Raw genomic sequence first — 15,169 nt, 5'->3', positions numbered from 1 at the left:
GCAAAAAACGATTAAACGGATCGACGGAATAGCGAGATACGATAGTTTCATCACTTTAATAATCATTAGGTTTGATTTTAATTAATCACCGACTCTAGAAAACTTAACAAACGATGAAAAAATTAAAATTTAAACAAGTACGAGGGCGGTTCAAATATGATCGAACAAAATTATATATTATCGAAAATATTTACGAAAAATTACAGTTTTTCTAGGTAATTCCTCTTTCTTCTTCGAGTAGTTACACCTCGCTGGAAGCTTTTTCGATATCGATTAATTGCTTGAGCAGCTCTGATAGCCATGTATGCACAAACTCCTCTACCTCGTCATCGATGTTTAATTTTCGTCTCCCAAGGGTTTCTTCCAGTGTTTTTAACACGTGGTAATTGCAAGGGGATGAGATTGGACTGTAGGGGAGATGCTCCAGCATCTTCCAATGCAGTTCTGATATTATATCGAGCTGTATGAAGGCGCGCGTTATCCTGGAGAAGAATCGCTACTCCTTTTCGAGTTTAACGTGTGTGTTTAGAAGATTCGGTTCCAGAATGCAATACACATAAACTCACCAGCGAACGTGGTTGTTTTCGCTTTGACTAGCAACTTCTTATTCTTTAAACGACATTCTGTAGTGAAGATTAGCGTCTAAAACCGCCTGACAGTTTTGGAACCCGAAGCGCCGTTATTTTGAAGATATTCGTGGTTGATAACCCCTAAATTTCTCGAAAATTTATCCTACGAGTTGGTCTTTGTAGCGAATGGTGTGATGCTGGTTCGCAGTCGACGATCATGCGGCTTATTCGATTTCAAAGCTTTGGCTCATTTAAATACTCTAAAAAAACTATAATCAAGGCGTGATCTTCAAAATATACAAGTGCGCCATCTACAGCGTTTGTCACGATCATATTTGAACCACCTTCGTAAACTCGAAAATATAATTATCGCTTTGGATATACGATAATCAAAAAGTTAATAAATGTTTGTCTAGTCAACTTAAAATTTGAAAATTGTTACGAACTTTTTCAATTCAATTTCATTATCTTTAATTTTGTCTGAAGTAGTTTCTCGATCTTTGAACTTGAATACATTTTTCTCCAAGTACGATAGATGCTACAAATGAAAACTAAGTGCTACTAGGATTAGATCCTTTCTTGCCAAAGAAGGATCGAAAGGATTTACCCGAGGCAGTGAAACATAAATACCCCAGGACGATTAAATAACCGCGAAGACAGGGGTGTATAACCACAAGAAGAGAAGACCTCCAGGATTCTACCATAGTACTAGGGGGAAACTAAGCGCGAATCCGCGACGCGAAACACGATCAAGACCTGGGGAGGGTTTTTTTATACTTTCATTTTTCCAAAATAATTAAATACCAAATTAAATCTATTAACTATTTTGTGTGATAATGATCAATTTCTGGTTAGTTTTGATTGATCCGGGTATTTATATACGAAATCGAAATTTCTGGTAGATAATTTGTTATCTCGTTCCTCGACCATGATCTTTTAATAATACAAAAATCCGTGAACAAATAAAAAAGCGCAAAACGTACGCGTGTCTTTTAAAAGCAATATAGCATCCCCGAATCGTTTTAAAACTTGTCGTATAATCCCAGCATACGTACTGTTTACCTTTCATTAAAATATGCATAGAAAACCACACGTTTTCAATTAAGAATACAAACAACGAAATAATAAATGAATATAGAACAGATCCTTTCGTTTCCTAATCATTTTTATGATGTAGAAAATTAGGTTCCCTTCGATATAATACGAGGATGATCACACAAGTACTTGGCCTGATCTAGAGCATCGCAGTGGTTGGACCAAACGAGGTGACAATTCCTGAAATGTTTAAGAAAATCCACTGGATGATCGTCGACTGGAAATGCGCGAGCTAACAGACATATTGGGCATTCCAAAAAGTGCGATACATCTCAAATTTTGACATGAGAAAGCTGTGGGCAAGATGGTGCCGCGTTTGCTCACATTGGAACAAAAACAGCGTCGTTTGATAATGTTTCACAGAAATAAAGCGACGTTTCAAAACCATGGATGAAACCTGAGTCCATTACTTCACACTCGAAACAAAAGAACAATCAAAACAATGCACTGGAAAGGGAGACCCGACTCCAAAGAAGGCAAAGACCGTTCCATCTACAGACAAGGTCATGACGTCGATGTTTTAGGATGCAATTGGCTAAGAAGTGTTGTTTCAATTGCTACCTCATGCGCCAGATTTAGTCCCCTCGCATTATATTCTGTTCCCTGACTTGAATAAATAGTTTGTTGATCAAAAATTTGTCGGCAGTTAATGGTTATTTTGAGGACCTCGTCGATTCTTATTATGTTGGTGAAATAAATCGTTATCCAACCAACAGTCAACGAATAAATATTTTTGATCTCACAATATACACTATAAAGTTGGTTGGTTAAGATTAATGTTTCTGTTTGTATAATTGTGCGATTTTAGTACGATATGCTTTTGCGCAGGCGATTTCACTCGCACAATATGACGTCACGCTGGAATCAATAAGTGAACTATAATGTATGTACTTTATTTTGATTCCAAAAGTAATAAGTACCTGTTAAATTCCGAGTTCTTAAAGCCGTGAGCAGTTTAAAAGGAAATTTTATACTACGAGGTCTGGCTATCAAATAACGAGACCGGTTACGAAAAAGGGTTTTATTATAGAAATTATTCTACATTCGAATGCTTCCCTTCCATATAGTCCATTTCTGTAGCCACACACCTTTTCATACGTTTTTTCCATTGAGTCTTTGGTTAGTGCCGTTATTTGTTTTACCGCTTCCATCGATACAGATCGGATCCCTTTCAAAGCAGATCTTTTTCTAACCTTTCAACGAAATCTGAGCAGACCCGTTGACGCAAGAGCTTTTGGTCAGAAGTCAGATTTTTTGGCACCAATTTCGCACAGACTTCTGTTTGTTATTTTCTTATTTACGACATTCATTCGACATCTTAAATCAATGTTATTCTCTCGACCATAGGGGGTTGGAAACTAAAGTATGTAAAATCTGTTTCTTTGGTTTTTTCGATTAGTGTTTTGCATCTAGCGACGGCATTTTGATATAATAGAAAATACAATCTTTTAAAAGAAAGTAATAACAGTTAGGTCAACTCTATAATAGCAGCTAAACACAAAAAAATCACAAACACACGAAAACATACAACTTCAACTTAATCTTAATGGCCAACAAAACATTCTGATTCCAGCGTGACGTCATGCGCGTGGCTTATCAAATTTGAGGCGAGAATTCGGCATACCGATGTATGTGTATCGTGGTGGCACGTGTTAGTTCTGTAGCTGTTCTGCTTTAATTTATATGAACGGTAAATTATTAGTTCAAAACCTTAACCCTTCTTTACAAAATGTATTAATCGCTTCTTCTTTTTTTGTTATTTCGTCTTCAACCTAATATTACGTTTATTGTCGTTACAAATTTAATACTTTAAAATATCTTTTGTTAGAAAGGAAATTATCCATTGTAAAATATACCTACAATTTTTTTTTCAACATTCATATTACATGAACGTGAGAATCAGCAGTATATTTTATCACGCCCATAAATTAACAAGAGGTTAGTGAATTTTTTTTTCATCAAAGTTACTGTAATTTGTGTATTTTTTTTCCTACATTGCACGCGAGGCAACTAACATGTGTGTCACGATTCAAGGGGTAAATAAATCAAATGGACAGTTTATTTTAAAATTACATAAATATATAATAAGTAGAAAATCATCTAACGTATGACGTTTTTTTTTGTTTCGCCAGTTTGCAACACCCTGTATACACTACTAGTCGAAAGAATTTTTGAATTTAAATAGTTGAATATATGTTTTTAGATATTTCATGATTTGTTAATGCAGTTATCGTTTGGATGACCTTTCAATCTATCTTTTAAATACCGTGAAGTCTATCCTATGTGTCTTTATGAACATATAAATTTTGTGCGTGAATTTAAAAACATCCTGTACATTAACACAAAAATATCTTAAACTTTAATACCACCCCAATAAAAAAATATAGAAACTCGAATTAGGATTTCTAGGTTATCTTTCTATTAGGTGTAAAAACGTTTCTTAGGCCTTCGACGGTCTTCGTCAATGACAGTAAAAAATATGGAATCATGATTCACAAGTGGAAGAGTCTTTATTAATTATCATTTGAGTCGTATGAAACATCTATACCTAGAAAAGGACTGTCCACAAAATCAATATACGTTATATTCTGAAACTTGAGGTTGAGAATCGATATATCGATATTAGAATCGATTCATGAAGTATTCAACTCAACGTAAGCTAACAGTAGACTGATCACTTGATGATATAAATGAAGTTGAATAATAATGGTGAGAGAAACCATTGAAAAAGAAGAAAGAAATGTAAATACTACATAAAAACCAAGAATGAATTAGGATATTTGATTTATAATGAATTTGATAAATGAAGTTGCCCTGATATAGGATGAATTTGTCTCCTCTGCAGAGTCTATTAAAAAAAATCATTAAATACCCAACCATAAACCTTCAAACGTAAAAGAACTATATAATACAAGGTTATGTTGAAAGTTGTGATTATTCTAATTACATCAACTATGGATTTACTTTCCCATACCTTTCAGATACTGTTAAGTCTACTATTTTTTTCAAATTTAATCGATGATTTATTTCTTTCCCATATTAGAAAACTCAGATTTACAAACTATTTCAATTAATTCAGCGGCTAAAAACCAACTGCAACCAACATCTGAAATAAATAAAACCTTATCGTGCGGGATCAAGTATTATATCATTAAACTATGCATTCCACACGTATATATTATATACATTGCACATTTTTTTTTGAATTACCGCAGACCAATGATTAGCAATTAAAATATGGAGCACAGGGTAGGATTAAGATGCAAAGACGCCCGAATTTATTATATTTACGAGACCTTTCCATCATTAATATTTAAGTAAATGATGAATTTGAAACTTATTTACGCATATAGGGTTAAATATGGCAACGTTGTATCTATTGGTGCGTTTCTTTTTCTGAAACAATTGGGCTACCGAATTCTTCTGATATTCGTTTGCAGCGTCGGATTTAGGGAAGGTTTAGGAAGGGCTGAAGTACTTCGAAATTTTAATATATAGCGTTTTGATGAGATAATTCAAAATTTTCGCATAACTAGTCAAAAAAGAAGTTTTATAAATAAAAATTTAGTATAGTTTATGAAAGATTTTCATATATAATTTGAAATTAATACATTCCATTTAAAAAATTGAATTCTTTGTTCGTCAAATGTGGCTATGGCACTATTGACGAAAAAAAAAAACGATTTTTGCTTCATTGTGTATGAAAAATCACTTGAATTATATTAAATATCACCTCCTAAGTAACACACAAGATTAAAATTGGAGAACCGGCTCAAAATAAGGCAAAAATAATTTTCATCCACTATACGTTATTGCAATGGAAGAAATTAATGAATTAAAATAAATAAACGAGCCCGCTCAGATTATTTTCTGATCCTATATTTGGAAAAATGGCACAGTGGTCAAAGATTTTCCAGCAATGAAGAGGTGATATCAGCAGTTAATGGTTCGAAGAGCTTGGTGATTCAGAAGCTTCAAGAAAAACTTTAAAGTCATTGAATCCATTCTACATTCTGTTTAAGAGATCTTTAAGAAATTTCAGCTTTATTATATCTTTAGTTTGACGTCTCCATCTACATTATATTTACTTTAGATCACATTTTCCATTTTCTTTATAAATCAGTTGATCGATTCAAAAAAATGAGCGTTTTGTGTCAAATGTCAAATTCAAAAATATGTCACAAATTATTTGTTTATTTGTTGCCGTCTGCGGAATATAAGATACTTTTTACTATATCAACCTTCTTAGGCCCTTTTAAAGTCAGTAATAATGCCATTTCCAATTCCTCTCTGAATCCAATGATATGAGAAAATTGTGAAATAAAGACCCACATACGTCACAAATCACAATTTTTAAGCCCATAGAGTCGAAAACGACAATTTAGAACGTGAATTTGAAGTATTGCTCGATTGGGTGCTCAAATTGTTTAATCGGAAACCGACTGTTCTCAAAACGAAATTAGTGGTAGTGGGTTTTCTTATCGAATTGTAAACTGAGAAAATTACTTAGAAAACATCTCGTATTAAGTTTTCTAATGGTTATTTAAAGGTATAGAACAAAACTTACACGCAGCCATAGTCTTCCACTGCAGAATAATTTTTAATGATGCTACAAGTACCGTAAAATCCCCCCTTTTTTATAAATCAAAACAGACGCATTACAGATCGGGATTTTTTCCACAAAAAATGCGCTAACAATCAGTGATGAATAATATAAATAAAATGTTTAAAATAATTAATAAATACATACTTAGCGAAACTTTGATGATTTAAATTAAAACAGTTCAAAAATTATAATAAATAATATGAAATTTCACTTTTATTTAGAACAAAAATTATACGAGGGAATATATTCGAGATAATAGAATGATTTGAATTTCAGCGAGAAAAGATAAGGGGTTGTATTCGAGAGAGGGCAATTTTCGGTATTTTACGGTAATGATTTTGATTGATTATCATATTATTTTTATGATAATCATTTTTTTACTTGTTTAGAACTAGTTCATTTTCGAGAAGTTTGTAATTGATGCTGAAAAAGTCATTAACGACATTGAAATTCTAATTTTCTTTTTTGGAAGAATGATATGAATCGTTGAATTCGTTTACAACCAATAGGGGGTCGCTTTTTATGGAATTATCTTAGTTTGAAAGTAAAGTGGATTTTGTTGGTAAAGTATGAGGAAATAATGGTCTTCAACGTTACATAATCAATGATATAGGGTGTCTCATAATGACCCAATTACTTTAATTGTAAAAAAATACATTATACTTATTTTTATATGTATTTATTGGTATGAATTCAAAGAAAAAATTATTTAAACATGATACTGTTTAAATAATGCAATCACTTTGACGGTACTCCTCAAATCGTATAATTTCAAAAACCTTTTGAGGAATTGGTCGAGGAATATTTCGGATCTTTTCTTCAATATTGTTTCTTAAATCTGTCAAATTTCGTGGATTATTCTCGTAGATCACACTCTTAAGATAACCTCACAAGAAAAAATCAGGTAGGGTCAAGTCAGGGCTCCAAGGTGTCCATTCGATATCACCACTTCGTGAAATCACCTTTCTTGGGAACAACTCGTACAATGCAGCTAAAGAATTGTTAGTGGTGAGCGATGTGGCCTCATCCTGTTGGAATCATGTCAGCCGGTTATAATGCTCACGTGGTCCCGAAAAAATTGTGTATCATGTCGACATAGTGTCCCCAAAAACGACAATTTTGGTGATTTACTTGTCCATTTAAATGAAAATGTGCTTTCGGACGCTGAATCGATGCTGTCGATTTACAGAATCTGCTAATGACTGAATGTTTCCAGGCGTTCTTGCTGTCCTTGAACGGCTGTGATGAATTTCGCCAATAGTGACTAAAATCGATAATTTAATCGATACAACCGTCGAACTCGAATAAATGATCGATTGTTTACGAAATACGCGCGCACGCAAATCGAGCGTTGCTCTCCCGTGTACGGCAACTAAAAATTTAAGCTAGAAAATGACACCCGCGAGTTGTTTGCTTCTTCTTGTTCTAATCAGATGAATAAGAGCTACTTAAATTATTAAAAATAAGCAAAAATATTATTCTAGTACTATTTTTATGTTTTGTTTTCGTTTGTCATAAAAAAGTTGTTATACAGTTATCATTTTAAACAGATTTTCGTACGCTGCTATTTAAAATAATAAATTTTTATGTAAACGGTCATTTTTTGTGTATAAATTCTTGTAAACACGATTCGTTTCACTTTTAGGTTAAGTTGTAATACACTGTTTACACCACCACTACACCGAGACTCACGATTACACTGTCTGACGCGCGTGGTGGAAAGTGGCTGTATAAACATCGAGAAAAGTCTGAAGCTGAAGGAAAATCCGGCTCTGACTGATCAAACTTGTTTCTTATGTAAATTAATGATGTAGTAATTACATTTTGACGCGTTGTTTTAAATACTGTGAATGACCTGAATAATTACTGTTAAATAGTGAATATGGATTTGTTAATTAATTATAGAACGACATATTTTCCTACTAATTGAAGCAATTAAAGTTCTTTTTAAAGAAAGCAATTCTTTGTTTTTAGGGGTTTTGAATTACGTAAACAAATTAATAATTACGTAAACTGTAAATACCAGTAACTTTCTATTATCTACAAGGATTTTATAACATCCAGGATCTCTCTCACGATTTTTCAAAAAATTCCAAAGCATAACGGTCAGTTGTTTAGCATCAAGCTTCCTCTCTCGAGGCGATGTCTACCGTGTCTGTAGACAAACCAGTGTAGCCGTTACCTTTCCAAAAATGGTCGATTCAAAAATAGATTGTGTTGAAATATCTGAAAAACTACAACTGAAACCAATTTATTGGAACAAGTGTATGGCAATGAATTTTTGTTGCATCCACGTGCTTCTTAATGGTTTAACAGTTTTCAAGATGGCCTAGAAAATGATTCACGATTGATATTGATAATATTGACGATTATAATGAAAAAATTGTCAGCACAACGTCTATTGCACGCATGTCTTTATCAAGCATTTTGCGACAAGAAGCTTTATTGAAATTGGTTGCAAGGTTATTAAGTAACGAGACCAGCGCTGCTACAGAAAAAGTACGCATGCGTCAAAGGTTAACGACTGTCACTTGCTTAGCTTGAAGCGTTATAGCCGTTATATTCTCAAAAAAATCGACTTAAAAATATATTGTGATGGAATATCTCAAAAAACTACGACTGAAACCTATTATTTATTAAAACAAGTGTATGGCAATGAATTTTCATTTTGTCCACGTGTTTTTTACTGGTTTAAGAGTTTTCAAGATGGCCGAGAAGATGTTGAAGATGATTCACGTTCTAGAAGTAAAACATAGTTAGACAAATTCTCCTTTTTTCATAAAGTTTAATCTACATTAAAAGCAACATGATTTTAGTTTAACAAGCTGTGAAAGAAAAATACTTTTTTAGACGACGCCATCTGAAAGTTGTTCGTTCTGTATTCATTAATATACCAAAAGTTGCGTTCTGAGTGTTCCATGTCATGAAAGTGACAGTTCCGTACTGCAAAACACTTTCGGGACGCTTTAGAATAGCCACTTCAATATTGACAGTTGACAGTTTCACTTCGATGATTTTGCATAACATCAAATTTTTAATTTTCTGTAATTATTTTGTTTAAATTAAAGCGTCGTCTAAAAAATGTTGTGTCTATCTTTAGGCTCGTCCAGCAAAGTAGCACTTTTAGTCCTTGGCATACAAATAACTGTTCCGAGAAAGAGCTTGATTTGCAATTCTATCTAGTAACTAAACTAACGCTGCTACAGAAAAAGTACGTATGCGCCAAAGGTTAACGACTTTGCTAAGCTTGAAGTATACTCGAATGCGATGCCTACCGTGTCTGTAGACAAACCAGTGTAGCCGTTACCTTTCCAAAAATGATCGATTTAAAAATAGATTTTAACGAAATTTCACATGCGCAAATTTTGTATCTACTTATTATTTTAAGATGCTCTTTCTATCTTGTTTTATTAAATCTATTTTGTTTTGTTTCAGGTAAAAGTGTGGTTCCAAAACAGACGGACCAAACACAAAAGGATGCAGCAAGAAGAGGAAGCCAAAACGAGTTCCGGCAACAAATCCGGTTCGCCTAGTTCGCAAAATAATTCGCATCAAGTTAATAAGTGGAAGGAAGAAACATCAGACGAGTACGGGGAATATATTGACATGGACATGGAAGACGAGTGTATCAGTGACGTTGAAAGTGAGACATAAGATTGAAGTTTGATGGAATTTCATCGAAATTTCCGTGTATATATGTGAAGATAAATGCGAACTCATGTAATTGCAATAATTTGAACAGACATTTTTTTTTATTAGTGCCAATTGAAGCGTGCCAAACTTTCCTTGTTACAGTGCCAATTTTTCGAAGGAACGTCCTGCTGTTATTAGTTTTCAAATTGTATATAGCCATTATTTATTTCAATCTTATAATTTTATATTTATTTTTTCCTGTATATAATCAGGTGTCGAAGTATTAGCGCCTTCTTTTATTTTGGAAACGAAAGCTATAAGAAAATGTTTAAAAAATGTGGGTGGGTGCAAAAAGATATCAATCGACGACTGGCTTTTTAATCGAGATAATCTATCTAAGACGTATTCTTGAAAAGCCATGTATTTACAGGTAATTGTTGCGCTCGGAATTATTGATTCTGATTATTTCTTGACAAAATTGATATCAAATACGAACAGGTTCCTCTTTGTTTTCACAAAAATGATATTTTAAATTTGAAAAACATTTTCTTATAATTTGAAACACTTTAGTGGAACTGTCTAGATATTTTTTGCGTCGTGTAATTTTTTTCTGATGTACTTGAAATTTCCTTACCGATTTTCGACTTTTCCACTCCAAAAAATATATTCGAAGGTACAAAGAAATTTTAAAAAATTGTAACGTAAGTAATTTTAAAAACTTTTATTTCTGTGATGTTTGTACATAGATTTTTTTACTATTTTAACATATCTGTGGATAAAAAAAAACAGTAAAATCTGTTGACAGAACTGTACCTCATTATCTAAATTAGTTTCCTTTTCTTTTAATATCAAACAAATTCTCCAATTTTCCAATTCCAAGTTCATCAATTCTCTTTGTCACCGAATCGATGTCCTCTGAACAACTTTCTTAATATAAGAATGAGTCAAAAGTCCCACGGACTCAAGTCGGGACTCTACAGATGCTTTAGATTTGATTAGATTATGTGGTATTTCATTTATATCTTTCTGAACATTCTTAGAGAAGATAATCTTTTATTTCTATAGCTTACTTGCAGAATCTGCAATTATCGGCCTTTACTATGTTTAAAAGTCCATCAGTTTTTCATCTACCAAGCATTTTTATATTTTAATTCGAATTTCGCGCTCTAGAAAAGGAATCTTGAGAGGTTTGGTTGGTAACACTAATCGAGACTTTGGTCAGACAGATGTAAACACATTAAAAAGAAAGATTCATTTTGAAAGTTTCTTTTGAATTTATTCTGAGCATCCAAGAAAGAAGTTTACAATATGGTGTTTTAAGAGTGTGTTATATTGAATATTGTTACAAAGAAGCAATATTTTCGATGGTTAAATAGTGCTTTTTTGATTTCTTGTAGCTAATTCTTCGTACACAATTCTTTTATAATAAAAAAATGGTCTTCACTTTGCCTCGAGCCGTTAAAAATCTAACTTTGGGTCAAAAAAGAATCTTAATCTTGAATTATTATAATTTCGTCTAAAAATCCGAAGAAAAAACATAATTTTTACCCAATTTTCTACGAGGTTTGTCCATAAAATGCTGTATTCGCAAGGAACGCGAGATTTCGCGAGACTGGCGTGTAGTTTGGCCCCCGTTTCTTTTAGTTTCCACCCCAACGAGATATCCAAAATGTTAATTTTTTATCTTTAAAGCCGTATAAGATGGAGTTTACAATTGATTGCCACGCCAGGTGCGAATTACACTCTGTTCTAAAAATTCGATGGGGACATATTTTATGGACAAGCCTCGTATGTTCTTTATCAATTATCATTGATGCGATGATATAATATTTTGACTCAATCTAAAACAGTGATTCCCGAAATAGTCCAGGTGTGCCCCCAGGGGTCCAAGGGAAGCTCTAAAACCGCAAAGCTTTAATTAAAGTATTTTCCAAATGGTTTACGAGGGAAAAGTTTGGAAACTTCTGATCTAAATAGATGCCAAAAAGGTTTGAAATTAATGGGAGATTATGTCTTTGAACTGTATTTTTTTCTAGGTATGAATTTTCTTTGATATAACTGAATTAATATCAATGAAACGTAAACATTCACCCAGACATGTCAAACTATAATTTACATATACTTATACGTGACCTTTTAAGTTTTTACAATTAAACACTAGGTGGGGTTAATTGGTTGTGAGGTTTGTTTTTGCGAAGTCAGTGGCAATTGTTAAAAAATGGAATCACCCTTAAAGGCTTAATTTGGAAGATGATTTTTAAGTCAAAAAAAATTCAAAGAATCACAATTTTGGTAATGAAGCACCATCAGCACCATTTACATTTGGTTTTCAAACAAGGTTGGCCAACATCGGATTTCAAAACGAGAAATATCGATGAAGAAAATCGATTTCTCTTAGGATATCGCAGAATTCAATACAATCGATTCATATTTAGGTTGAAAAATTGATTGCATGAAGAAAAAAAACATCGAATTAATCGATTTTCATCACCTCAAAAACCTGGTGATAACATACCAAATCATGTTTTTACGATATCAATTCCAGCGAGAAAAAAATGTTTCCAGAATTGCTTTCTGTTTTAATTTTTGTAAAAACTTCAAAGGCAGCCCTCGTATTATATTTCCTATTACAGTACTGTCAACAATATTTATTTTTTTTTAATATAATTGTATTATTTTATACGTCAGATTGTACTGATACCTAAATGTGAAGTACCTAAAGATTTGTAGAAATTTGCAAGATATGTTGAGTTTTCATGTACTTAAATTCTATAATTATAGAAGAATAAATATTAAAAGAGTTTTATCAAATATTTCAGTGGTTTTCTTCCACGTTTCCTTTCCAAAGAATTTCTCCGATGTGGAAGTATCTTAGAAAACAGCTGATCCACGTAAATATGACGACCGTGGGGTAAACAATCGACTTTTTAGGCGAAGTTAACCATTTTTCATTTGATGAGGAGAGCTTTCCTCAGAATTTTCTGCAATTTTCATCAGTTTCCTTCATACTCGCTTTGCAGACTTTATTTATTATTCACCTTCATTAAGCACAACACTGCGTAGTCGGAAAAAACAACTAAGCGACGTTCCCTGGCGAAAATTTCGCACTTCGTAGAGTAGTAACTCTACAAAACAATTTCGCAATAAAACCGGGAATAATAAGATCTAAAATCCAACAAATACCTTCACAAACCACATAGAAACTTATAGCAAAAGCATTTGTTTACCCCACAACGACCATTTTTACCAGATTTTGACATTTCGTTAGATTGCTTAATTCAAAATAAGCAATCTAACCTCACAACTATTTGACGATTAACAGGTAAACCAACGTAAGGAGAAGAAACTTCCCAAAAAGTTAGAAGGTATGCTTGAAAAAAGGATTCGTATGTTCTATTTCGTGATTATAAAAATTAGGAAGATAGAAAAGGTTATTTTCATGTTCAACGACAACCCTAACAGCGTCATATTTAATTAGACGACTAAATTGAATGAACTTCATTTACAGATATCAAATAACGTTTCTACAAAGTTTACAGTTTTATATAAGACATGCAGAGTTAATCCTCAAGGAAAACATTACTCCGCACCTATTTCTGATAAATAATTAATAGTTTTACAATAAAATGTTAATTATCGGTTATAAGACAACGAGATAAACCTTGATTGGTACTTATAGGTCACAAATTGAGTTAGTTATTTCTACGATCATTCACCTAGACATAAAATAACGTCAACCTATACAGAGATAACCAAAATTACCAACCTAAACACCTGAAAGGCCGTGGAAGTATCAAGGTGGGTGAAATAGCGACAAGTCGCAATTACAGTCTGACGTAAACCATTAATTATAATCTAACCTGTGGTTAGGACTTAACAAGCTGTCACAAGTAGATTGTTAGCGGTTTATTTATGAGAATTTAAACGTACCGGTCAACATCAGACTCTACTACAGCAGAGAATAATATCATCACTAATTTTTTTATCAAATTAATAAACCGTTCTTAAAATTATGGGGAATAAATGGGGACGAAATGTTTTATAACTAAAAATACTCAAATTATTGATAGATAATATAAAATCGGATTAATTTAGCTAACTACTAGGTTTAGTACCTAGAGAAAATTAGGTTTTTTCAGCTAAAAATCAAGAGGTAACATACAACCTATACTGTACAATAGGTAATGCAAAGTTGAATTGAGTTCAAGCGATTAAATTTTATCAATTGCGGATCATACTATCATTGTAAATGATGAAAACCAAAGGGTTCTTAAGTAAAATATCCCCAGATGGCATTTTGGACACCATCCAAAGTCAATTTGTAGCAATTCAAGAAAAAGTTAATTCAATTAAGAAGGAATCTCGCTCGGAGATTCATAACCAGGAAATCAGAAGACGTAAGAGACTAGAAGATGGCGACCAAAAGAGACTAGAAGATGTCGACCAAAAGAGACTGGAAAATATCGACCAAAAGAGACTAGAAGATGTCGACCAAAAGAGACTAGAAGATGTCGACCAAAAGAGACTGGAAAATATCGACCAAAAGAGACCAGAAGATGTCGACCAAAAGAGACTAGAAGATGGCGACCAAAAGAGACTGGAAGATTCGACCAAAAGAGACTAGAAGATGGCGACCAAAAGAGACTTGAAGATGTCGACCAAAAGAGACTAGAAGATGTCGACCAAAAGAGACTGGAAGATGTCGACCAAAAGAGACTAGATAAAAGCTTGAAAGACTCTAGATACTGGTTTGATTATATTAAGAAGCTGTCACTGGATGCAAACGATATCAGTCACAATAATGTGGAAATAATTATCAATTTGTTTAAACTTTATTATACGAAGTGTGCCTATAAAATAATGAGACTTTGTAAGAGATAAAAATGGTTTATTGTCAAAGAATTGTTACAATTTGTAGACGAAAGCTTTTAAAAACTAAAAATTAAACATAAAAATAACTAAATGAAGATACAAACACAATAAAATTTCAATATACAGACGAAATTCACAATGAGTAACAAAATTATTGCGGAATGCCGGAAATGATGATATCAAGCAAGTGATTGTGCATTTTTTTGCATTGTAAAATATTGAGCACAAGTTCAGTTCTTTGGAAACTGAGTATTTTTATAAAATAATCCAAGCTATATATAAAAACAGAAGCTATTGTTTATAATTTAACTATCTATTACTATTTTTTGCGTTTTTTACTATAGGTTCCACCTTATGAATAAGAAAAATGCGGCAAATAAATCGAATTGTCTAA

At 32.8% G+C, this 15,169-nt stretch overlaps 1 protein-coding gene across 1 annotated transcript in view; it reads left to right on the top strand.

The window, feature by feature from the left end:
• LOC130898790 (homeotic protein empty spiracles-like) overlaps positions 1 to 12,716 on the top strand; it is a 44,887-nt gene extending 32,171 nt beyond the window's left edge. Inside the window, exon 3 of the mRNA XM_057808305.1 lies at positions 9,706 to 12,716. Coding sequence (XP_057664288.1) covers positions 9,706 to 9,924 — 219 coding nt within the window. The 3' untranslated portion in view covers positions 9,925 to 12,716. The remainder of the gene's footprint in view (positions 1 to 9,705) is intronic.
• Positions 12,717 to 15,169: the final 2,453 nt, after the last annotated feature.

The sequence above is a fragment of the Diorhabda carinulata genome, chromosome 10 (genome assembly GCF_026250575.1).
Source record: "Diorhabda carinulata isolate Delta chromosome 10, icDioCari1.1, whole genome shotgun sequence".
Lineage (NCBI taxonomy): Eukaryota > Metazoa > Arthropoda > Insecta > Coleoptera > Chrysomelidae > Diorhabda > Diorhabda carinulata.
This window is presented reverse-complemented; position numbering and strand designations above follow the sequence as displayed.